Source organism: Heteronotia binoei, chromosome 12 (genome assembly GCF_032191835.1).
Source record: "Heteronotia binoei isolate CCM8104 ecotype False Entrance Well chromosome 12, APGP_CSIRO_Hbin_v1, whole genome shotgun sequence".
Lineage (NCBI taxonomy): Eukaryota > Metazoa > Chordata > Lepidosauria > Squamata > Gekkonidae > Heteronotia > Heteronotia binoei.
The window spans coordinates 72,445,518-72,471,606 of NC_083234.1; the positions used below are offsets into that span (position 1 = coordinate 72,445,518).

The following is a 26,089-nucleotide window of genomic DNA, read 5'->3' on the forward strand; positions in this document are numbered from 1 at the left end:
GAAAACCATAGAGTTTTCCCGGAAACGCCTAGAGCGGCAGGCACAAGACGCCACCAGGGGCAATGACATCACTCAAGGGCGATGTCATTGCGCCGCATGCGCAAACAAATCCCCTGCCAGAGGATGTGGGGGACTTCGCAACCCCATGTGCATCGCCCAGAGCAAGCCGGGATGGGGTGATTAATTAAGTCAAATTAGTAAATAAATCTATCCACTCATCTTATTTGTCACTTCCATGGGAGTTATGAGCTGTCCACATCCGCTCTGACTGAGGGACTGGTTGACTCTTCTGTCTGGATTTCAGCTCCCTCCATGTTCTGCTGGGTTGTGCCACAAACTTCACTCCTGGAAGTTTTATTGTGGCTTCCCTTACAATAACTTCCTCACCCATCTTCTACTTGTAATCTTACACATGCACGTATGCATATATGCAGCTTGGCAACTGCAGGTAACACTAAGCACATCTTACGAAGTGCACTTTGGTTGCCCCGGTAATCTTGTTACGTAGTCTTTAAAGTTACCAGAATAACCTTTGTTGTTTCCTAAGTTATACATGGGTTTGGGGCTGTGTTCTCCCATATGTTCATGCCCGGGGACTAAGATCAAAGCGAGGGACCCCCCTGACTGTCCCATCAATCAAAGCAGCTTGCGTGACAGGCTCACAAGAGACAGCCTTTTTAGTGTCAGCCCCACAATTATGGAATAACCTCCCCAGGGAGGTATATATGGCCCCCTCACTTGCAATCCTCAGAAGACAATTGAATACAGTTTTATTTAGGACTGCATTTGACTAATTTAGTTCTTATCTACTAGTAATCTCGATCTGGAGATTTTAAATCGTGGTCTTTTATGTATTGTTTTTATAATTGTTTTGGTTATATTGCAAGCTGCCTTGAGTACAAGGTAGAAAGGCAGCTGACACATGTTTTAAACAAACAAACAAAACTATAACGACTGCTTCTCTGGAATGGAAAATGCAACATTTTTTTATAATAACAGCAGAATCATCTGTCACCCGTGGTCTGTTTTTCTACAAGCTCCACACCAAGCCAAGAACCTCTATTCGGGCCCCTGTCCTAGATACCTTCCTGACGCGTTCTGCAGATTGCCATCTTGTAAAACCTCTCGCGAGTAACAATGAAAGGGCCATAGAAGCTGCTATTAAGTATATTTCAGCGGCTCTGAAAATTTGTGCTAAAGCTCTGATGACTCTTGGTCTAATACTTATTTTTATTAGCCCCTTGGCACAGAGTGGTAAAGCTGCAGTGCTGCAGTCCTAAGCTCTGCTCACGACCTGAGTTCGATCCCAGTGGAAGCTGGGTTCAGGTTGCCGGCTCAAGGTTGACTCAGCCTTCCATCCTTCCGAGGTCAGTAAAATGAGTACCTAGCTTGCTAGAGGTGGTGTAGATGACTGAGGAAGGCAATGGCAAACCGCCCCATTAAAAAGTCTGCCAAGAAAACATCCTGTAATGACTCGGTGCTTGCACGAGTGACTACCTTTACCTTTAATACTTATTTGCTTTGTAGGTTCTACTTACACTAACTTATTTATATGCAGAGCATTCAATAAGTCATCTATTCTACTGTGTCTGATGAAAGGAGCTTTGAGTCTCAAAAGCTTAAAAACTGAAACTCTTGTGGGTCTCTAAGATGCTCCTGGACCTGAATCTGTCTTAAAGCAGGGGTAGAATTCTAACAGGAGCAACTTTGCATATTAGGCCACATCCCCTGATGCAGCCAATCCTCCAAGAGTTTACGAGGCTTTTTTTTTGTAAGCTCTTGGGACGATTGGCTACATCGGGGTGTGTGGCCTAATATGCAAAGTTTACAAGATTATGCATGGAATGGAGAAAGTAGAGAAAGAAGTTCTTTTCTCCCTTTCTCACAATACAAGAACTCGTGGGCATTCGATGAAATTGCTGAGCAGTCAGGTTAAAACGGACACAAGGAAGTACTTCTTCACCCAAAGGGTGATTAACATGTGGAATTCACTGCCACAGGAGGTGACGGCGGTTACAAGCATAGCCAGCTTTAAGAAGGGATTGGATAAAAATATGGAGCAGAGGTCCATCAGTTGCTATTAGCAAGTGTTTGTGTGTATATATTGGCCACTGTGTGATACAGAGTGTTGGACTGGATGGGCCATTGGCCTGATCCAACATGGCTTCTCTTATGTTCTTAGCTCCTGCTAGAATTCCACCCCTGTCTTTATGTAACTTCAGGTGAGCAGCCATGTTGGTCTGAAGCAGCAGATCAAAGTTTGAGTCCGATGGCACCTTGAAGACCAAATAAAACTTGGTTTGTCTTAAAGGTGCCACAGGACTCAAGGTGTGTCCTATGTCTTAATGCAGTTGCTGAACTTTTTCCTGTTTTAGTCTTAAAGAGAAAGATTACCTGCAATGGTAAAGTCCAACAGTCAGTGGGCTTTTTGGACAGTTACTGAATAAAGTGTGGCTGTAGTAACAGCTGAAATGTCACTAGCAGTACGCAATTAAAAGTACTCCTTTCCACTAGGATACCGACAATGCAGCCTGAAGCAGTTCCACTCTCCTAAGTCCATGGAAGTCAGTGAGCTAAGTAGAGGGAAACTGATTAGGACTGCAGTGCTACACACCCTGACCCACTGCTCATTCAATATCCATTGAACACCAATGTCATCCATTGATTTGTTTTAAACAGTTGCCTGTTTATCAGGCTTGCCTATGCGGAACTCTGCCAGTTGCCCCAGGCAGTCAATAGAGCTACTGCCGTTCCCCCTTTGATGCTCTCAGCAATACACAATCAGCATATGTGCACCCTTTTCCTCCCCTTGATTCTGTTAATCAGGCTTCGAACTCCCAGCACTGAGGGAGATGCAAAAATGAATGAATGAAGAAGAGATTGGATTTATACCCCACCCTTCTACCCGAAGGAGTCTCAGAGCAGTTTACAATCTCCCTTCCCTTCCCTTCCCTTCCCTTCCCTGTGAGCAGTGTTCCCTCTAAGCTGAGTTAGCGTGAGCTGGCTCACAGATTTTTAGCCTCCAGCTCACACATTTATTTATTTATTCATTCATTCATTCATTCATTCATGCATTCATTCATTCATTCATTCATGATTTGTATCCCGCCCTTCCCACAAGTGGCTCAGGGCGGCTTCCAGAAATTAGTCAAACATAAAAATTAAACAATTTAAATATATAGACAATTAAGCATTTAAAACAGTTAAAACCTTAAAAACCAGTAAACATTCCAATTACATATATAACAGACGTCAAGCAAGCTACATTGAGTTCTCATCTCAGCTAGGTGTAGGCTAGCCGGAAGAGGGTCGTCTTACAGGCCCTGCGGAACTGAACAAGGTCCCGCAGGGCCCTCACCTCCTCCGGCAGCTGATTCCACATCTTTGTCTTAGCTCAAGAAAAATGGCCCCAGAGCACACTAATTTATACAGCAGCTCACCACTTTAATGTCAGTAGCTCCCAAAGCAGAATTTTTGCTCACAGGACTCTGCAGCTTAGAGGGAACATTGCCCGTGAGGTAAATGAGGCTGAGAGAGCTCTCCCAGAATTGCTCTTGAGCAGAACAGCTTTGACAGAACTTGTGGCTGACTCAAGGTCACACCAGCAGCTGCAAGTGGAGGAGTGGGGAATCAAACCGGTTCTCCCAGATAAGAGTCCGCACACTTAACCGATACTATGCCAAGCTTTCCTTGGACATCTGCAGAATGAGATGGTCCTGGCACTCCTGTCATCATTCAGAAAGAATTGTTGACTCCTCCTCTGTGTTTAGCATCTCTCTGCAGATGTTGAAGGAAGCGATCCTGTCCACAGCTTGCCCTGATGCTTTTCTTCAAACCAAACTCTGCTGTATCGTCATCCAGACTTACGCGTTCGATGCACTCCTCTGACTGCAGCTGTTCCTCAATCACATCAATCAACACCTGGGCAGGAATGTCCTAAAGAATGAAACAGTTGGTAAGTCAAATGTTCATAATGCAACCCAAAAGGAAATTTAACACACAAGCTCTGGGGGTAAAGGTCAATTAAATACCTCCTAAAGCTGAATAAAACCTCCTAAACCCTTTAAAGCCCCCGTGGCGCAGAGTGGTAAAGCTGCAGTACTGCAGATCTAAGCTCTGCTCACAACTTGAGTTCGATCCCGTTGGAAGCTGGGTTCAGGTAGCCGGCTCGAGGTTCACTCAGCTTTCCATCCTTCTGAGGTCGGTTAAATGAGTACCCAGCTTGCTGGGGGGGGGGGGGAGTGTAGATGACTGGGGAAGCCAGTGTAGATTACTGGGGAAGTGTAGATGACTGGGGAGCAAACCACCTTGTAAAAAGTCTGCTGTGAAAACGTGAAAGCAACGTCACGCCAGAGTCAGAAACGACTGGTGCTTGCACAGGGGACTACCTTCATCTTTAAAGCTGAATAAGCCACCCTCAAAATGACCAGAGAAATCAAACCCTTTGCTTAAATGCTACAGCAGGGGTCCCCAACATTTTAAAGCCTGTGAGCACCTTTGGAGTTCTGACACAGGACAGTAGGCGCAACCAGAAAACGGCTGCACCTGAAGGCAGAGCCAACCACAAAATGTTAGGAGGTTAGGGTTGCTAGCTTCCAGGTGGGAGCGGGGAATCACCTGATTTTGTGAGCTCCTGCCTTGCCCCCAAGCCAGCACCCGGTGCAACATCTCCAGTGTGATGACAGGGTGACGCTCTGTTATTTGGGGCAAAACTCCATGGTAACTACAGAGCTTTGCCCAAAATACCAGAGCACCACTGCGCAACATCCCTCGTGTGATGATGTCGCTTATGTGTGATGTCATCATGCTGGGGAAGTCATGAGTGGTGATGTCACCCCACTCCCAGAAAGATCCCTCCCACCCCCGCTAGAGAGAAGTTAGCACCTGACAACCCTATGGGGAGACAGGATGTGCAAAACTTTAGCATGAACTCTTCAATCTTTTAAGCACAAGCCCAGATTACTACGATACCTTTTAGGGACCAAGCAGCTCTGAAAATTCACACTGCCAAGACCACAGCCACACAGCCCGGAAAAACTACAACAAACAATGGACTCCAGCCGTGAAAGCCTTCGACAACATAGAGATCAAGACTGTGTTCTACACTAAGTGCTGTCGCTGGCCAGGTCTGGCCTCCCTTGATGGGAAAGTTTCTGGGAATCACCAGGTCCCATTCTGTGGGACTCGGGTCGTCTCTCTGCACTCTGTAGTCTTCAGAAACCTCCTGGTCTGCTTCCAGCCTCAAACTCCTGGCAGCCTCCTCCTTTGGCTTGCCTCTCCTGCTTAAATCCCTCCTTCCCCCACCTGCTGCCTCCCAGCTCAGCTGCCTCTCCTTGTCTCTTAACTGCACTGCTGACCCTGCAGCCTTCAGTGGCTTACTCTCCCATAAACTCGCTGCCTCCTTACAGTACACATCGCTTATCCTTACAGTACACACAGAGAGCCGGTTTGGTGTAGAGAGCACCAGTTTGGTGTAGTGGTTAAGTGTGCGGACTCTTATCTGGGAGAACTGGGTTTGATTCCCTGCTCCTCCGCTTACAGTTGCCGGAATGGCCTTGGGTTAGCCATAGCTCTTGTAGGAGTTGTCCTTGAAAGGGCAGCCACTGTGAGAGCCCTCTCAGCCCCACCCACCTCACAGGGTGTCTGTTGTGGGGGGAGAAGATATAGGGGATTGTAAGCCGCTCTGAGTCTTCTCCTTTCTTCTTCTTCCTCCTCCTCTTCCTTCTTCAGTTAAATGCTGAAGATCCTTGTGCTGTAGTGGTAGCTGCCGCTGAAGTGATTTTTCAAACATCTGCACAGCCAATCAGAAGCCCTTCTAGGCAAAAGCCCTACTGTCCACGCCCACTTTCTGAAAACACTTGGCAGGTGCCAGGAAAGGGCTCAGCAGGCACTATGGCACCCACGGGCACGACGCTGAGAACCCCAAACGAAAGAAATGCGAAAAGAATGTGTTGAACCAGCATGGGTTGAAACATTCTTATAGATGCTGCACATTTTGCCATTCGCCAGCCAGGTAGGACTTTGAGTTGCATGACCGGGTCACATCATCACTGGTCAAGCGGCTGATGTTGGAGTCTGACAAGCCAGTCCACTCCAAATTCTACCAGGTTCTCCCGGTGACCCCCATGCATCCACCATGACGTAATTCTTGGTTTCTTCCCCGCCCACACAAAGTCTGAAATTTTTCTTTGCCATCTATTAAATTACTGTCTTTCACAATCGGAATAGTTTGAAACAAATACATTATTCTTGGTAGAATATTCATTTCAATTGCGGCTATTCTACCCAACAGTGACAAATTAAGTTTATTCCACTTTAACGTATCTTCATCCATTTTACACCATAGCTTCTCATAATTATTTTTGAACAAATCAATATTCTTCATTGTTATCTCCACACCCAAATATTTTACCTTGGAGGTAATGTCACAGCCCGTTAGTCTCTGCAATTCTTGTTGCTTATTTATTGGCATATTTTTACATAGAAGTTTTGATTTTTCTTTATTAATACGAAGTCCCGCCAACTCCTCATATTCTTGTATTTTGGCTAACAACAAAGGTGTGACTTGTATGGGGTTTTCATTTATAAACATATCATCTGCAAATGCTCTGTATTTGTAAGTAAATCCTTTTACTTTTAATCCTTCTATTTCTTTATCTTCTTGAATTTGCATCAGTAATATTTCAAGAGTCATTATAAACAACAGTGGGGAAGGTCTTGTACCTTGTCTTGTACCTTTACTAATTATCATGTCTTCTGTAAGATCAGCATTTATACATAGCCTTGCACGTTGTTCAGTATATATTGCTTTTATCATTCTTATAAAGCTTTCTCCCAGCTCCATTTTCTCCATTACTGCAAACATAAAATCCCAATTTAAATTGTCAAATGCTTTCTCTGCGTCCGCAAAGAATAATGCTACTTCCTTTTCTGGATGTCTTTCATAATATTCTACAATATTTACAACAGTTCTGATATTGTCTCTTATTTGCCTTCTGGGAAGAAACCCCGCTTGATCTTCCTTTATAAAATTTATCAAATATTGTTTAAACCGTTCTGCCAAGATTCTTGTATTTATTTTATAGTCATTATTTAATAATGAAATTGGTATATCATTTTTTACGTTCGTAACATCTCTATCTTCCTTTGGAATCAACGAAATAACAGCTTCTTTCCTCTATTTGGTATTTTCCCTTTTGTTCTTATCATATTCATCAATTTCTGAAGTTTCGGTATTAACTCCTCTTTGACGGTTTAAAAAAATTTAGCTGTATATCCATCTGGCCCAGGTGCTTTTCCATTTTTCATTGCATTAACTGCTGCTTCAATTTCTATTTTTCAATTGGATAATTCAAAACTTTTCGCATATTTTCTGCTAAGGGTGCTATTTTTATCTTTTGTAAGTACTCATCTATCTTTTCTTTTCTTATTTTAGCACCTTTAAATAACTTGGCATAATACTTAAAGAATTCTCTTTTTATTCCTTCTTGATCTACCACCTCTCTTCCATCCACCACAATTTTATTAATAATTTTACTTTCTCTCTTTTTCTTCATTTGCCAGGCCAAATATTTTCCAGGTTTGTTTGCTCCCTCGAAAGATTTCTGCTGCAATCTTTTCAGATTCCATTCCAGTTTTTTATTTAACAAATGTCTCATTTGCGTTTGCAATATTGTAATCTCCCTTATAATTTTCTTATTCCCTGGCCTTTTTCTCAGTTCCCCTTCTTTTCTCTTTATTTCATTTTGAATGTCCAACATCTGTTTTTCTTTTGCCCTCTTATCTTTGCTATTCAATGTAATCAATATTCCTCTCATTACTGCTTTATAAGCATCCCAGACCATCTGAAATTCTATATCCTCTTTATCGTTTATTTGGAAGAAAGCTTTAGTTTCATTTTCTAGAGATGTCACTATTTCTTTATTCTGGAGTAAATTTTCATTCAATCTCCATCTTCTCATCTTCTTAGACAATTTTGTAATCCACATTATTGGGTTATGGTCAGCCCCAATTTTAGGTAAAATCTCTATTTTCTTGGTTATAAGGCCTAAGTCTTTAGTGCCTCACAACATGTCAATTCTGGAAAAAGTTTTATGTCTTGCTGAAAAAAAAGGTATAGTCCTGCACTTCAGGATTAAATTTCCTCCATATAACCTCCAAATTTTCTTGTTTGACCAATTCAAAGAAAGACTTTGGCAATTTTCCTTCCCTTATTATTTTTTTTACCCCCAGACCTATCCAGTGTGTTCTTAATTGTTCCATTAAAGTCCGCCAATTATCAAAACTTTGTCATAAGTCAGTTCATCAAATTGTTGTATAATGTCTTTTTAAAAAGCATCCTTTGCACCATTTGGTGCATACAGTCCCAATAACAACGGGGGTTTTTGCATTTAATATTATTTCTACCGCTACAAATCTTCCATCTTTATCTTTAAACACTAATTTCGGCTCCAATTCTTGTTTAATATAGAAAATCACTCACCTTTTCTTCAGTTCAGCCAATGAATAAAATTCTAGTCCCAGTTGTTTATTCCATAAAATTTTTTAATCCTTTTGTTTGATATGCACTTCTTGTAAACAAACTATATTACAATTTTGCTTTTTAATCCAATGAAACGTTGCCTTTCTTTTTTGAGGTGAATTTAGTCCATTTACATTCCAAGATAATAATTTGTAATCCATCATGGTGCAAATTCTTTATGTTCTTCATAAAACCTATGCAGTTCCTGTGTGCTTGTAATTGTGTTCCTTTTTCCTTGCAGCTCAAAGCTCAGACCTTCAGATATTATCCATCTATACCTCCTTTCATTATGTAGTTTTTCTGTCAATTTTTTGTATGCTTTTCTGTCATTTATCACTTGTCTTGGCAATTCTTCCATAATTCTTACTCTGCTGCCTCCCATTATCAATGTCTTTTCAAAATTTTTATTCAAGATTTTCCCCACCATTTCTTTTGTCATATATCTTATAACCACATCTCTTGGTAGATTATTTTTCTTGGCATATAGTTAGTTCACTCTATACATATAATCATACATGCTTCTAGTTCCTTCAGAAATTCTGCAATTATTCTTATTATATATCCTTTCAAATCAGTCTCTTCATCCTCAGGTACTTCTCTCAGACGTATCTGGGTTTCCATCAATTTGCAGTCATGAATTGCCACCTTTTCTTGCATTTTTAGCAAGGTGGAATCATGTACTTTCACTCTCTCTTCCACCTCTTGCACTTTCTTTGATGTTACCACAGTCTCATTTCTGAGATCTTCTATATCTTTCCTTAGCTCTTCAATGTCTTTTCTAATTTCTTTTTTAGAAGCAGTTATCATGTCTCTCACCCCTTTCATCATCCTGGCTCCCATTGCTTCTAATTGCTCTTGCATTTTCTCCATTGAGGCAGTCCTTGCACGGGTTAACTTATGCTCTGACATTTAAAAAAACAGCGAAAATTTTGACCTTTCCAAATTAAATTTAAACTATCAGGTTTGATAGAGTAAGGCTTGCCCTTTTCAATAAGCCTAATTTCGCTGTCCTCAGAGCCTCCTGGGCTCAGATATTAATTTTTAAAGTTTTTATTTCTTCCAAAATGGCAGTCGCAACTTTCTGCTTCCCTTTAAAAAAAATTTCCTTCAAAAGGCTTCTAAAATAATTATCAGCTATAATGTCCAATAGTATTTACCTTATAATTGTCACCTTTGTCAGCTTCACCAATTTTTAATGTCCCGAACACTTTAAAAACTTTGTTTAAATTTTAACCTCCTAGCAATGGCCGCTGATGTTTTTCTATGATATTATAGTCCTAGAGTAGGCTAGCTGCTTCAATGATTTCCCTTTTCCACCCGACACTTCCTGCTTTTCTTGCCACCAAATCCCATTTTCACTGGTAAAAAGATCTCACGAAGTTTGACATATTTCCTGTGTTGACTGTGAGAGCTGCAAATCTGTGACGATGGGGCTTTTTCACCAAAACCGCATGTAGACAAAACAATAAATTCCTTTCTACTTTTTAGCACTGTCCTTTAAATTTACAAAATTCAAATTTCGCCCCTTCTCCCCCTCTTCTTCCAAGCTTTCTGAATCTCTATTTCCCACCTTCTGATATTATTTTGTTTAACTTTAAATAGTCCCGGAATGAAGATAGTCATCAGTACCTTTTTCTGCAGTTATCCAGATCCAACACCGGTCTTGTATAGCTTTAGATGTTTAGCAGTCTCAAAGAAGGTTAGGATTCTGTCGAGCTTATGTCAAATAAATGACTCTGGAAACTTCTGCAGATGATGAATATGCAACTCGTCTTCGGAGACCCCTCAAAGGAGCCCCCCCCCCCGGGACTCCCTTTTAGCAAAGGTAAATCTCCTCAAAGTTTCCTGTGCATATCTTGGACTGATCTCTGACTGAGAAAAGTAGGCAGTAGGCATTAAATTGCCCTCCACTACCCTGAACAGAAGCCCCAGCCTGCTCCCCTTCTGAGAAGCAATTCAGCTTGGCATTTTCCAACCCCGGAAGTCCGTAAATTAAATAACTAGACAGGTTTGCTAGTCTCCTGGCAAACTATAGCTTACCCAGCGACTCCAAAAAAGAGCTTGACTGTTTGTCTGATGCTGGTTTTGGAAACCCTTGGCAACTTTTGGCAGGGCTTTTTCCTGTAGCAGGAATGCCTTTGCATATTAGGCCACACCACTCTGGTGCAGCCAATCCTCCAAGAGCTTACAGGGCTCTTAGTACAGGGCCTACTGTAAGGTCTTGGAGGATTGGCTACATCAGGGGTGTGTGGCCAATTTGCAAAGGAGTTCCTGCTACAAAAGAAGCCCTGGCTTTTGGAGCTACCACAGAAATGGTTAGGTTAGCCACCTTGGGAGAGCAACTTCTGTACCATGGAGAGCCAGTTTGGTGTAGTGGTTAAGTGTGCAGACTCTTATCTGGGAGAACCGGGTTTGATTCCCAGTCCTCCACTTGCACCTGCTGGAATGGCCTTGGGTCAGCCATAACTCTCATAGGAGTTGTCCTTGAAAGGGCAGCTACTGTCTCAGCCCCACCCACCTCATCATTATCTTCCATCATCATCATCATCATCATCATCATCATCATCATCATCATCATCATCATCATCATCATCATCCATCCTCCTTCTCCTTCTTCATCTGCTGCTACCCTCTTAACCAGGACAACTAAAGAACATGAGAAAAGCCCTACTGGATCAGACCAGTGGTCCATCTAGTCCAGCATCCTGTCTCACATAGCAGCCAACCAGTTCCTCTAGTAGCTGCTAACAGACCTCTCCTCCATCAATCTGTCTAATCCCCTTTGAAAGCTGTTTATTCCAGTGGCCATCACTACATCATCTAGCAGCGAATTCCACATTTTTAATCAGTTGTGTAAAGAAGTGTTTCCTTTTGTTCATCCTAAACCTACTGCCTATCAGCTTCATGAGATGCCCTAGTCTTTTGGGAGAGGGAGAAAAAGCTCTGTCAACCCTCTCTTGCCCTGCAGCAAAGGGAAGCACCTTTCCTCTCCCCCACGCCCCAGACTGCCTGCCTGACGTCCGTGATTGCTGCTTCTGCCCTTTGCTCTGCTACAACCTGCATTTCCGGACCAACTCGTGGGCTGCTGTGAGCTTGACAAATACACCTTTCACGCCTTCCTCATCCTCAGGCCTGCTTGTTACCAACCACAGCAATTCTTGACAGGCTTCCTAAGGGGTGGGGCAGGCACTGCTGTTTGTGGAGGGGCTGAACACGGCCCTGCAGGGAGACCCACCAGTAGAAATCATTAGGACCACGGTGGAGGTGACACAGCCATCCATCAGTCTGAATGAGAGGCAGCTGTGTTTTCGCTTCAGAAGGCTCCTGGTGTTTCAAGGATGCTAGTGTTGCCGACCCAAACCAGGGGCAGCCAAACCGCGGTTCGGGAGCCGCATGTGGCTCTTTCACACATATTGTGTGGCTCTCAAAGCCCCCACTGCCCCATCAGCCAGCTTGGAAAAAGCATTTCTCTCTTTAAAATTGCTGATTTGCATATCAGGCCGCACCCCCTGAGAGCACCATTGTTTTGCGCAGGGCTTTTTTTTTTGTAGAAAAAGCCCAGCAGGAACTCATTTGCACATTAGGCCGCACCCCCTGAGAGCACCATTGTTCCGCGCAGGGCCTTTTTTTGGTAGAAAAAGCTCAGCAGGAACGCATTTGCATATTAGGCCACACCCCCTGATGCCAAGCCAATCGAAACTTCATTCCTGTGTGTTCCTGCTCAGAAAAAGCTCTGGGCATACCTGTGTAGTCAGAGAGCTGCATACCCAACAGCCCAATATCCAAAGATACTGAGCTCATAAGACAGCTTGCCCAGGGCAGTGGCTCCCAGTCTTTTTGGTACCAGGGACTGGTTTTGTGGAAAACAATTTTTCCACAGAATGGGGAGGGGTGTGTGTGCTCGGATTTCTGCTGCCCCAGGATGCCTCCCTGCTCATGCCCTGTCCCTGCCCCCCATGGGAGTCTTTAAATGAGGGGTAGGCGAAGGTTGCTGCTGCGCTGCCCCTTTCACCCACCTGGGACCTGGAGATGTTAAAGAGGTGGTGCTTCAGAGCGAGGCCGCACTGCCTCTATCGTCCGCCCAGGTCCCGAAGGGGCCACAGGGCTGCTCTGCCTCGCTCCGAGGCCGTGCTGCCTCTTTCATCTGTCCGGGTCTCAGGTGGGTGGAAGGGGCAGTGCAGTGCCCCTGCCTTGCTCCGCAGCCCGGTTGCTAACTGGCCACAGACCAGTACCGGTCCAAGGCTCAGGGGTTGTGGACCCCTGACATAGGGGGTCAAACAGGGCTGGACCAGTCCAGGGCAGAAGGCCATTGGTATCAGGTTGGTCCAGACCAGAGCCTCTAAGCTGCCTTCCAGTCCCAGGAGCTGATCCTGCAGACATACCACTGCTCCCTTTCTATGCTTGAGCATCGCTCTGAGGACCAGCAGCCAGGGGTCGCTTTGTAGAAAAATAGGTGGCGGAGCTCAATAGCAAAACTCATTAGCATATGCCCCCCCGCCCCAGCCAAAAGCAACCCGATGCAGGAAAGGCGAGCCCAGGGTGAGTGAAGCGTGCTTCGGCTGCCTAAAAATCCAGGCAGCCCAAGCAGGCCTCGCTCACCTGGGGCTCTCCTGCGCTGCCCGCCCCCCCCCCCCAGTCAAAAGGCCAGCAAGCCACCCACCACCCAAAATCACATAAGAAATGGAGAAAGGGTGGTGCGGGCTCCTCCAGGAGTTAATAAGGGCTGCTGGGGGGGTGGGGGGTGGCAAAGCCCCTGGTGGCTGGCTGGCTGCCCGCTCTCCTAATCCAGGGATTGTTATGCACCTACTATTCAATGGACAGGGTAGGTGGGGAGGAAGAGGGAGAGCCCTCAGAAAGGTTCAGGAGCTCTGCTTCTGTGAGCTGCTGCTGAATCTGAGGCCTGCCCGCAGCCCACGCCATTCAAGTCCCACAGGCCCTGGCAAGATGAAGGAAGATTCCCTGTGTCTGATGACACCGCAACTGCCTAGACTAGCGGCTACCAGAGAGAACCTTCAAAGGACACTGGCCACAAGCCATCCGGGCAACGCAACAAAGGGCCAAACGTATGGCAGGAGGGTGCGGGACAAACAAAACGACCCAATTAGGCCTTTCCCAGGGTCCCAAATGCCTCCCGTTTGCAGTTCTCTCGGAAGGCAGCCACGTTTGCACAGGTATAAAGAGAAGAAGGGGGGAAGAAAGTGCCGTGTTCCTTGGAAGTTGGCGGGTCCCGCAGGGCGGCGCGTCAAAGCTTCCTGCAGCCTCTCGCGGCTGGAGCCCGACGCCTCGCCTTTGAGGCTGTCACTTTACAAAGGTGCCTCATGCTGCTCTCCGAAACAGCCCCTCTCCCGTTCCCCGCTTTGATGTGTCATTTCAAGAGGGGCTAGTGGCTGCCAGGGGGTCCGCCCCGCTAAGGCTTGCCAATCCAATTTAAACCAGAGTCCTCCCCAACTTCCCGAGCTGAGTCGCGGCGCGCTGGAGTCCTCCCTTTTGACTGGAGCCGCTGATGGAAAAGCAGTCAAGGGGAGCTTTTAGAGGCGCCGTGGTGGACTGCCAGGAAGGTCGGCTCTCGCACAAAACAAGAGATGAGGCCTGCTGTACACTTCTAGCCAGGGCTTTTTTTGTAGCAGGAACTCCTTTGCATATTAGGCCATGCCCCCATGATGTAGCCAATCCTCCTGGAGCTTACGGTAGGCCCTGTGCTAATTGTTCTGTAAGCTCTTGGAGGATTGGCTACATCAGGGGTGCGTGTGACCTGATATGCAAAGGAGCTCTTGCTACAAAAAAAAGCCCTGCTTCTACCTGGCAGCTGGCGGGGGGATCCTTGGTCCTTTCTGGGATCTTCTTCCACATGCTTAATGCACGTGGCGCAATGACATCACCTGGGAGTGACATCATCACATCACTGACATCAGGGGGTGACGCTGTCGTTTTTGGACAAAGCTCAATGATTTGTTGCCAATTTCACCACCGAGTTTTGCCCCAAAACTAGAGCGTCGCTGCGTGACATAGGCAATGTGATGACGTCACTTCCTGGTGATGCCATCATGTCGCCTTTCAGGCCAATTGGGGGCAGGATTTCCTCCCGCGGGCTAGCAAGCCTGTGTCAGGGGAAGCACCGGGAGTGGAATTCTAGCAGGAGCTCCTTTGCATATTAGGCCACACACCCCTGATGTAGCCAATCCTCCAAGAGCTTACAAAAAAGAGCCTTGCAAGCTCTTTGAGGATTGGCTACATCAGGGGTGTGTGGCCTAATATGCAAAGGAGCTCCTGCTAGAACTCCACCCCTGTGAAGCACCCTACTAAAGTGGGGGTTCCCCTGTCCCTAATGGGGGTCTGGCAACCCTACTTCCAGTTCACACTGTCCTCACAGAGACTCCATGAGGTGTTATAGGCCCAGCGAGGCTTAGGGTTGTCAATCCCCAGGTGGGGGCAATCCCCCGGTTTAGAGGCCCTCCCCCCGCTTCAGGGTCATCAGAAAGCGGGGGGAGGGGAGGGGAATGTCTGCTGGGCACTCAGTTATTCCCTATGGAGACTGTTTCCCATAGGAAATAATGGGAGAATTGATCCGCGGGTATCTGGGGCTCGGGGGTGTGTGTGTGTGTTTTGAGGTAGAGGCACCAAATTTTCAGTATAGCATCCAGTGCCTCTCCCCAAAATACCCCCAAAATTTCTAAAAGATTGATCCAGAGGGTCCAATTCTATGGGCCCCAAAAGAAGGTGCCCCTATCCTTCATTACTTCCTATGGAAGGAAGGCATTAAAGTGTGCGGTCCCTTTAAATGTGATGGCCAGAACTCTCTTTGGAGTTCAATTATGCTTGTCACACCCTTGCTCCTGGCTCCACCCCCAATGTCTCCTGGCTCCACCCCCAAAGTCCCCAGCTATTTCTTGAACTGGACTTGGCAACCCTAGCGAGGCTGGAAGGGAAATGTCAAGCAGGATTCAGTCTGTCTTCCATCTCCTGGACATTCTAACTCAGGTAGCCTCCTGGCTTTAACTGACCCCAGTCGATGTTCTTCTGTGTATTTATAGCTCACTGGTCCCTATTAAAAAGGCCTCAAGTAGAGATACGGTAGGGTCACAGATTCTAAAGGACAACAATAACCTAAAATCCAAAACCAAATTAAAACCAAAAAACCCTACATTTCACGTGCCCAATTAGCACACAAAAAAGCAAGCATCATCTGAAAGCCCTCGAAAACACTTTCTCAGGGGTGGAATTCTAGCATGGGCTCCTTTGCATATTAAGCCACACACCCCTGCTGTAGCCAATCATCCAAGAGCTTACAAGGCTCTTTTTTGTAAGCTCTTGGAGGATTGGCTACCTCAGGGTGTGTGGCCTAATATGCAAAGGAGCCCCTGCTAGAACTCCATCCCTGCTCTTTCTGATGGTCCATCGATCGCGGGTCTGTCTCAAGCTCACGCGGGTCTGCTCTGAACAACCCCAGCCAGCGACAGAGCAGATCGGACACCATTTTCCTTAGTCGGTAAGGGCTGACCAGAACTGTTTTCTTCTCTGCCCAGTGGGCTTCTGCCACACCCTGCCTCAGCCCCCATCCTCTCTGCTTGGCTTTCTCCTGCTCCGCCATCACCCACTACACCAAGTCTTTCAAAGCGGCACTGGTCTTACGTGCTGGGCGCAGGCTTCTCAGGTGGCTGTTCTGGAGCTTTATCATCCTACACAAGACAGCCTTGTACGACCACAGCAAGTTGTCTGCAAAAGGCACACACCGTGGCCTCCCCCACGAACACCCAAGAGAGGGCAGCTTCTCCCAAACCCCAACAGGCACTAACCGCACCAAGGGTAGCGCACAGGGGTCGTTTTGTAGAAAAATAGGTGGTGGACCTCATTAGCATAACTCATTTGAATATGCCACCCCACACCAGCCAAAAGCAACCCGATGCAAGAAAGAAGAGCCGCGGGCGAGGGAGGCCTGCTTGGGCTGGCTAGAGATCCAGCCAGCTGAAGCAGTCCTCACTCACTTTGAGCTCCCCTGGGCCACCCCGCCCCCAGTCAAAAGGCCAGCAAGCCACCTGCTGCCCAAAATCACATAAGAAGTGGAGAAAGGGTGGTGTGGGCTTCTCCAGGGGTTAATGAGGGTTGCTGGGGGCCTGGCAAAGCCCCTGGTGGCTGACTGGCTGCCCGCTCTCCTAATCCAGGGATTGTTATGCAGCTGCACCTCCTATTCAATGGACAAGGGAGGGGAGGAAGAGGGGGAACCCTCAGAAAGGTTCGGGAGCTGCGCTCCTGTGAGCTCCTGCTGAATCTGAGGCCTGGTAGCACATCAGGCATTCCAAACCGTTGTCTTGGGGAGGCCACCTACGACAACGTTTTGAATGACAATATGCTGGGCAGGATCTCGAATGGGAGAGATCTCAAGGAGACACTCGGGTGCTGAGCCACCATAACAGCTGGCCATAAAGGATAGCCCCTAACACAGCTGACGCAAAGGCCTGAAAAAGCCGCAGGTCTCAGCCTAAGAAATCAGATTCAAAACAAGCCAACTTCCTACTGCCTCCTTTCCCCTCCGCCTACCACCAGGGTTGCTAACCTTCATACCTGGAGATCTCTGAGAATTACAACTGATCAGGGGTGGAATTCTAGCAGGAGCTCCTTTGCATATTAGGCCACGCCTCCTGATGTAGCCAATCCTCCAAGAGCTTAAAAGGCTCTTTTTTGTAAGCTCTTGGAGGATTGGCTACATCAGGGGTTGTGGTCTAATATGCAAAGGAGCTCCTGCTAGAATTCCAACCCTGGAACTGATCTTCAGACTACTAAGAGGGCTGCTGTCGAGGGTGGGCTGTATGGCATTATACCTTGCCTGGCCTCGTCTCTCCCTTAACGCTGCCTTCCCCAGGCTCCACCCCCAAATCTCCAGGAATTGCTGGCAACCCTACCTAACCCCTCAGTTATTATCATTATCGTACAGCATTATGTGTAGAATAGCAAGGAGAGCCTAAGATTGTCTGGCAGCCGGACATTCTAGCTCCTTTAGCGTTATGCACCACTAGGTGGTGCGGTGAGCTAGACATTTTTAAAGCAAGCGATGTTTTGGAGGTGGTTTGCCATTGCCTCCCTCTGAATCATGACCAGCGTTCCCTCTAAACTGAGTCAGCATAAGGCAGCTCATAGTTTTTTTAGCCTTTGGCTGACACGTTTTTGTCTTACCTCAGGAAAGATGGCCCCAGAGCAGGCTAAGTTATGCAGTAGCCAAATCGCTCGTTCACAACTTTAATGCCAGTAGCTCAAAAAGCAGAATTTTAGCTCACAAGACTCTACAGCTTAGAGGGAGCACTGATCATGACCTTGAAGGTTGCCCTTCCGAATACTAGCCAAGGCTGACCCTGCTTGGCTTCCGGGATCTGACGAAATTCGGCTAGTTTGGGCTATCCAAGAGCCCCGTGGCGCAGGGTGTTAAAGCTGCAGTACTGCAGTCCTAAGCTCTGCTCACGACCTGAGTTCGATCCCCGGCGGAAGCTGGGTTTTCAGGTAGCCAGCTCGAGGTTGACTCAGCTTTCCATCCTTCCGAGGTCGGTAAAATGAGTCCCCAGCTTCCTGGGGGGAAAGTGTAGATGATTGGGGAAGGCAATGGCAAACCATCCCGTAAAAAGTCTGCCGTGAAAACATTGTGAAAGCAACGTCACCCCAGAGTCGGAAATGACTGGTGCTTGCACAGGGGACCTTTCCTTTCCTCCCCCCACCCCCCAGTGCTCTCCTACTACTAAGCCCAGCTGCTCAGAGCTGTCTTTTTGGCTCACCCCGAAGAAGAAGAAGAAGAATGTTTTATTTATTTTATTTGATTTATATCCCGCCCTACCCCACCGGAGCGGGCTGCCCTTCTCTCTGAATCAGAGACTCAGGTTTACAATCTCCTTTATCTTCTCCCCCCACAACAGACACCCTGTACGGTGGGTGGGGCTGAGAGGGCTCTCACAGCAGCTGCCCTTTCAAGGACAACCTCTGCCAGAGCTATGGCTGCCCCAAGGCCATTCCAGCAGCTGCAAGTGAAGGAGTGGGGAATCAAACCCGGTTCTCCCAGATAAGAGAGCTCTGGCTGACCCAAGGCCATTCCAGCAGGTGCAAGTGGAGGAGTGGGGAATCAAACCCGGATCTCCCAGATAAGAGTCTGCACACTTAACCACTACACCAAACTGGCTCTAAGACTAAGGTTGGGGTGCCCACCGCTCTAGCAGCTCCTTCCCGGATCCTCAGGGAGGGAGGCCAGAGGGCTTTGTCCCTTTTTGATTCGAAGCAGCTGTTTCTCCAACGAACGCCCCACGAGTCCGAAGGTGAGTGAAGCCCAGCCAGGAACTCATGGCACCCAGATCCTCGCTCTACCTCTTTGACTTTCACGTCTCGCCCCATAATCATCAAGGAAAACCCTACAGGGCACCCTTGAAAGCGCTGCTGATTAGCTTGAAATATGCTAATAATGAGAGTAATTAAACCAAAGGGGACTTCCGCTGCTCTCGCTTTATATTTCCTCCTTCCAAATTAATTGTGTTCTTCCCTTGCAATTAAACAAAATCATCTTTGACAGCAAAATTTAGGAATGTTTCTCTTCTTTAAACAAAAGAGAGAGACTGTCAGACATGACTGTTCTCAGGGGCTTTTTCTGCTCCATTTTTTCTTGTAGGAATGCTGAAGCTGTCAAAGCCTGAACCGGCGCCAGAACGGCCAGCGGGTGGCCCTCCTCGCAAGTGTATCGATCCCTTTCCTGGTGGGCAGAAAGCAAAATGGCCGTGGGACTGAATTCTTGAACAAACGCAGGAAGCTGCCTTATACGGAACCAGACAGGGCTGCTAGGTGGACTTACCCTGCCAGGGGGGTATGGGAGGCAGCTTTCTGGGAGTGAGGTGGGTGGGGCGATGTCGCAGATGGGACCACATCAAACAGAAATGACATCATCACGTTGGCAACGTTGTGCGGTGACACTAGCATTTTGGGCAAAACTCTATAGAGTAATTGAAGGAGCTGGGCATGTTTAGCCTGGAGAGGAGGCAGCTGCAGAAGAAGATATTGGATTTATATCCCGCCCTCCACTCCGAAGAGTCTCAGAGGGGCTCACAATCTCCTTTACAGACACCCTGTGAGGTGGGTGGGGATGGAGAGGGCTCTCACAGTAGCTGCCCTTTCAAGGACAACCTCTGCCAGAGCTATGGCTGACCCAAGGCCATCCTAGCAGGTGCAAGTGGAGGAGTGGGGAATCAAACCCGGTTCTCCCAGATAAGAGCCCGCACACTTAACCACTACACCAAACTGGCTCTCCACACCAAACTGGCTCTGGAGAGGAGGCAGCTGAGAGGTGATCTGATCACTATCTTCAAGTACTTGAAGGGCTGCCATATAAAGGATGGGGTGGAATTGTTTTCTGTGGCCCCGGAAGGTAGGACCGGAACCAATGGGTTGAAATTAAATCAAAAGAGTTTCCGGCTCAACATCAGGAAGAACTTCCTGACCGTTAGAGCGGTTCCTCGGTAGAACAGGCTTCCTCGGGAGGTGGTGGGCTCCCCTTCCTTGGAGGTTTTTAAGCAAAAGCTAGATGGCCATCTGACAGCAATGAGGATCCTGTGAATTTAGGGGGCGGTATATGTGAATTTCTTGCATTGTGCAGGGGGTTGGACAAGATGACCCTGGAGGTCCCTTCCAACTCTATGATTTTAGAAATTTACCCCAAATGCTAGAGCGTTGCCACACAATGTCCCCGATGGGATGATGTCACAGTTTTGGGGTGGGGCTTCCCCACCAGCCAGCAGGCCGCTGGTGGACTGAAGCCCCGCCCAGACCAGGGGGCTGGCAACCCTAGAATCAGACCATGTTCAGTTCATTATGGTCAGTTCTGTCTACTCAGGCTGGCAGTGGCATTCCACAGTCTCAGGCAAAAGTCTTTCACAATACCTCCTGCCTACTTCTTTTGGCAGGAGATGCCGGGGATTGAACTTGGGACCTTCTGCATGCAAAGCAGAAGCTCTTCCATTGAACCACAGCCCCCCTCTTGCTTGGCTAGGATCTGTAGATTGTTCTTAGGCAAATTGCTATAATAACTCCGGCCCTTTAGAAGCATCAACACAACTGGCAGAGGGGATGGACAACTCTTTGGACAGGAGGTTGAAGGGAATCTAATGGGCAGAAACCCACAATCCAGGCAAGGCGGACCCAACACTGTCTGTCCCCAGCCATTGAGCTCTACCCTGGAGTACTTTACAGCACGGGAGGCCGATGGTAGCTCTCCAGATGGTTTTTGCCTGAAACTCCCATCAGCCCCAGCCATTGGCCATGCTGGCTGGGGCTGATGGGAGTTGTAGGCAAAAAACATCTGGAGAGCTACTGTTGGCCACCCCTGCTTTACAGCTTTACCAGGTCATTGCCTGGTAAAGCATCAAGAAGGCTCAGGTTTGAGTGGTTCTGGCACCAACATGAGGGTCCTAACAGTCACCCCCCCCCCCAGGCAAAAGGGGCAAGGGATGAATGAGGCACACTTCAGAATACCCCTGTCTTGTGTCTCATGCAAAGGGCGAAGATGCGGGTCATAAGAAGCCCAGATCTGGATAACCCAGGTAAGTCCAGTCTCATCAGATCTCAGAAGCTAGACAGTGCTGATTTCTTGGAATACCAGAAATCAGGAGGCAGCATCAGGCTTTATTCAGCCACCTCTCTAAATATCTTCATGTCACCAGTAGCGGTCAGTCACCAGAGGTCACCACGATTTCCAGGTGCACATGCACACACACGTAAAAATACGAAAGGAAGGGAGGGAGGAAGGAGATTCTTTAGAACAAATCAGATCATTGGTCCATTCAGCTCAGTACTGGCTGCTCTGACTGGCTGCCGCTCTCCAGGGTCCCTGACTAAAGGAAGTCTTGCTCTCAGCACTTGCTCCCGGAGATTCTTCATCTGGAGACACCAGGAACCATACTGGGAGCCATATTTACATGGGAGCCACATGGTGTGGAGAGAGCTGCCTTTAATCCAGTCAACTGGGGCCACATGGCTCACATGGCAAGAATGCCAACAGGCCAGGAGAAAAGGCTCCTGTCCCTTTAACAGAGACTAAATGTGTGCAAATGTACAGCAGAAGCTTTTCTGGCATGGAAATAAACAGCGTCACATGGTAAGCCACATCCCGTTATGCCTCCTTTAAAGGGGCAGGACATTTTGCCCCATGCCTGTTGGTAGTTAGAGGGGTATCTTGTGGGGGACAGTCAGAACTTTGAGGCAAGTGAGGTGTTGAGGCAGCCCTCCCTCCCCCGTTTGCAGTGGTTTTTGAAAGTCAGTGGAAGAGAATTATTTTCTAAGCCTCAGCACGCCCCCATCTTAACTGCTCTACTGCAAGCCAACATGACTGCCTCCTAAAACTACCTCTGTTGTGCGTGGGACTGCCAAGATTGTCCAGGGCTGCACTCAGGATTCCTCAGACATGAGCTCCTCCGCTCCAAGAGCACTCCATCCACCCAGCTGCAAATGAGAGCCAGTTTGGTGTAGTGGTTAAGTGCGCGGACTCTCATCTGGGAGAACCCGATTTGATTCTCCACTCCTCCTCCTCCTTATGCTGGGTGACCTTGGGCCAGCCACAGTTCTCTCAGAGCCGTTCTGCTCAAGAGCAGTTTCTGTCAGAGTTCTCTCAGCCCCACCAACCTCACAAGATGAGTTAGTGTAAGCTAGCTCACAGTCTTGTAGCCTTCAGCTCACATATTTTTATCTTAGCTCAGGCAAAAACGGCCCCCAAGAGAATGAATTGATGCGGGAGCTCACAACCTTAATGCCAGCAGCTCACGAAGCAGAATTTTTCCTCACAGGACTCCGCAGCTTAGAGGGAGTATTGCTCACAGGCAATCCTCCCTCTAAGCTGTGGAGTCCTGTGAGGAAAAATTCTACTCTGTGAGCTACTGGCATTAAGGTTGTGAGCTCCTGCATCAATTCATTCTCTTGGGGGCCATTTTTCCTGAGCTAAGATAAAAATGTGGGAGCCGAAGGCTAAACAACTTTGAGTTAGCTCACGCTAACTCTGCTTAGAGAGAACACTGCTCACAGGGTGTCTGTTGTGGGAAGAACAAGGAAAAGGAGGTTGTAAGCTGCTCTGAGACTCCTTTGGGTAGTGAAGGGTGGGATACAAATCCAATCTCTTCTCTTTTTCTTCAAATGTGCACTGGGAAGAGCCAGTTATGGACCTCCCAGAGCCTTGCCTCTTTAGGAAAGGTCCCCCATGCAAGCACCAGTCGTTTCCAACTCTGGGGTGATGTTGCTTTCACAACGTTTTCACGGCAGACTTTTTATGGGGTGGTTTGCCATTGCCTTCCCCAGTCATCTACACTTTTCCCCCAGCAAGCTGGGGACTCATTTTACTGACCTTGGAAGGATGGAAGGCTGAGTCAACCTCGAGCTGGTTACCTGAAAACCCAGGTCGTGAGCAGAGTTTAGGACTGCAGTACTGCAGCTTTAACACTCTGCGCCATGGGGCTCTTGGGTAGTGAAGGGCGGGGTATAAATCCAATCTCTTTATCTTCTTCTCCAAATGTGCACTGGGAAGAGCTAGTTATGGACCTCCCAGAGCCTTGCCCCTAAAACACTCTTGTTTTTCTCTTTCTTTCTTCGACACTCATTTCCTTCCACTGGCTTATGGGGGAGGGGAGATGGTGGTTCCACTAACATGAGCCACCTTACACCCACACACCACCCACCTGATTATTTATATTTCACTTTTAATAACTCCCCCCCTCTCCTTAGAGCATATGGAGAGCAATGCATGAAAATCCTAAGAATTTACAATTGACATAGACTTCGTTTTCTGGGCACAGTGCCATTCCTTTTCCCACTTAGACAGCCCATCAAGGCTCATTCACGAGCCTGTGTTCAAACTGCCATGGATTCAAGTGGATTCTGATAATTGGATCGCCCGTCCTGCACCTGCAGAAAAAAAAAACACGGGAAACGCCGACATTTATCTTCCCCTTCCGTGCGGGGATGGCCCCGTTCCGGCTGCTCACGCACCTGTTGGCTCATCTGATGCTCCTCTGTTTTGCGTGACAGAAGCGACTTCAGAGGGGTAGACAAAGTCTCCCGAGAGATCCGTGGGGTCAGCAGTTGTTTACAAAGCCACATTGCCTGCAGGGGGAGGAAAAAAAGAGGGGGAAGAAAGGAGTAAGGAAGGGCTGCGTCTCTGCAAAAGAAATAAAATGCATTTCAAGACAATAAAAAAAGACACCAGCATTTTCAGACCCTTCCAGCTGAGTGCGAAACCTACAACTGTTAGCATAAAGAGAAACCCAAAGTTACCAACTGAAAGCTCCATCTCTAATAGGGTAAGAAAACAGCAAACTTACTATCAGTGAGGTATGACAGCGCGGCCACTCAAAACAATACAGAACTGAGCAAGTTTCATCTACGCTGTTGCTAAGGACCAGACTGGACATTACATGTGTTGGGATTCACTGGTATCATTAGGCCAGTCCCCACTAGTTGAAATACACCTCCCCCCCCGTCCCGCCCCGCCACTCACACACACACAGAAAGGAATGCATACCTGGAAGGAGGCCAGTGGGCACTGCTGTAGGTGCGGCAAGGAGCTCTGCTCGGCTGGAGAAAGAGGCACCAGGAACACCCCGGGGCACCAGCTCACCTATGAAAACTGGGGGGAGCTGGCCCAGGGCCCCTAAAGATCTGGGGCCCATAGGCAAGTGCCTAGTTTGCCTAATGGTTAATCCAGCTCTGCCTAGCTCCCATGGGAGAAATACCAAGAAAGCACCTTTAAGACCGAGTGCTAATGTTTTAAGGATGCTTTAAAAAAAAAAAAATCTTCAGCCGATTTTGCACTCACCAGACGCCGCTCTCACGTCCATCTTCCCAGCGCGGCGTCCTCTCGATTTCCCACTCGTGCAGCAAACCAAAACTGGTTTTTAGCGGTTTCCCTTTGCCGCGATGCTTGCTGCAGTCCCACGCAAATAGTGGGAAATCAGGAGGATGCCGCACTGAGAAGACAGACGTGAGAGCGGTGTAAGAGTGAGCGCAAAATCAGTCTTTGTGTTTGTTTTGTGTTTATAAAGTTTATATCTTTGCTACCTAATCTTAAATAGGTACACAGATGGCCTGGCCCGACATGTCCTGGCCTGACAAGGTCTCATTTATGTCAGATCCGGTCCTCATAACAAATGAGTTTGACACCCCTGGTGTAAAACATCTGGGGCTACTTCTCTTATAAGATAAGATAAGATATTGGATTTATATCCCGCCCTCCACTCCGAAGAGTCTCAGAGCGGCTCACAATCTCCTTTACCTTCCTCCCCCACAACAGACACCCTGTGAGGTGGGTGGGGCTGGAGAGGGCTCTCACAGCAGCTGCCCTTTCAAGGACAACCTCTGCCAGAGCTATGGCTGACCCAAGGCCATTCCAGCAGGTGCAAGTGGAGGAGTGGGGAATCAAACCCGGTTCTCCCAGATAAGAGTCTGCACGCTTAACCACTACACCAAACTGGCTCTCCTTGAGGGAATGAGCTAAGACATTTGAAGGGTAGAAGCTGAAGCTTTCTGACTTCCTTCCCCGTACCTGACAAGCTGCAGGGCATTGCTCTGGCCTTCTGTAAGGGCTCTTTCATCTACATCAGATAAAGGAAGACAATCCATTCAACAGACAGTAAACAAAGGTACACTTACAATCGTCGTCTTCCCAGAGGCAGGGGGACCCAGTATGCAGATCTTCGGAACTGTAGATTAAATAAAAATGCAAGACTATCAAGACACTGCAGTTCTTAAGAAAGTTTGAGAAATTTCAGATCATCAAAGACGATACTGAGTACGGCAGTTATTTCCTTCCTAATACATCTCTTTCCACAGATATTTTAATTCTGGTCATACTTCAAGATTAAAACCTTGACTGAAACTTTTTTTTTTTTGCAATAAACTATTTGGTTGTCTATAGCAGGGGTCCCCAACCCCTGGGCTATGGACCGGTCCCGGTCTGTGGCCTGTTAGAAACCGGGCCATGAGTTGCATAATTATTTCATTATATGTTACACTGTAGTAATAAGAAGATGACATTGGATTTATAGCCTGCCCTCCACTCCGAATCTCAGAGCAGCTCACAATCTCCTTTATCGTCCTCTCTCACAACAGATACCCCATGAGGTGGAAGCGGCTGAGAGAGCTCTCCCAGAAGCTGCCCTTCCAGCAGCTGCAAATGGAGGAGTGGGGAGTCAAACCCGGTTCTCCCAGATAAGAGTCTGCGTATTTAACCACCACACCAAAATAAAGTGCACAACTGTATCATCCCGAAACCATCCCCCGCCCCGGGCCATGGAAAAACTGTCTTCCACAAAACCAAAAAGGTTTTGGTACCAAAAAGGTTGGGGACCACTGGTCTATAGGGTGAGCAGACGGCTAATAATCACGTACACCTGGGCAGAACTAGTCTGGTGCAGACAGGCAGAATATGGGGTTCAGCCTCCACCTGGGCAGGTAGATATGACCTGCATTTATTCTTGACATTGAATGCCCATTAGGCAGCATTCACGTGGCAAACGGAGGAGGATGGGGAGGGGGAGGGGGGAGGAGATTGGATTTATACCCTGCCCTTTA

General features: G+C 47.6%; 1 protein-coding gene across 1 annotated transcript in view; it reads right to left on the reverse strand.

Annotated features, from left to right (window-relative positions):
- AK8 (adenylate kinase 8) overlaps positions 1–26,089 on the reverse strand; it is a 229,179-nt gene that overhangs the window by 180,006 nt on the left and 23,084 nt on the right. Inside the window, exons 3-5 of the mRNA XM_060250639.1 lie at positions 25,169–25,218; positions 23,510–23,623; positions 3,868–3,936 (exon numbers count right to left, since the gene is read on the reverse strand). Of these exons, the coding sequence (XP_060106622.1) occupies positions 3,868–3,936; positions 23,510–23,623; positions 25,169–25,218 (233 nt within the window). The remainder of the gene's footprint in view (positions 1–3,867; positions 3,937–23,509; positions 23,624–25,168; positions 25,219–26,089) is intronic.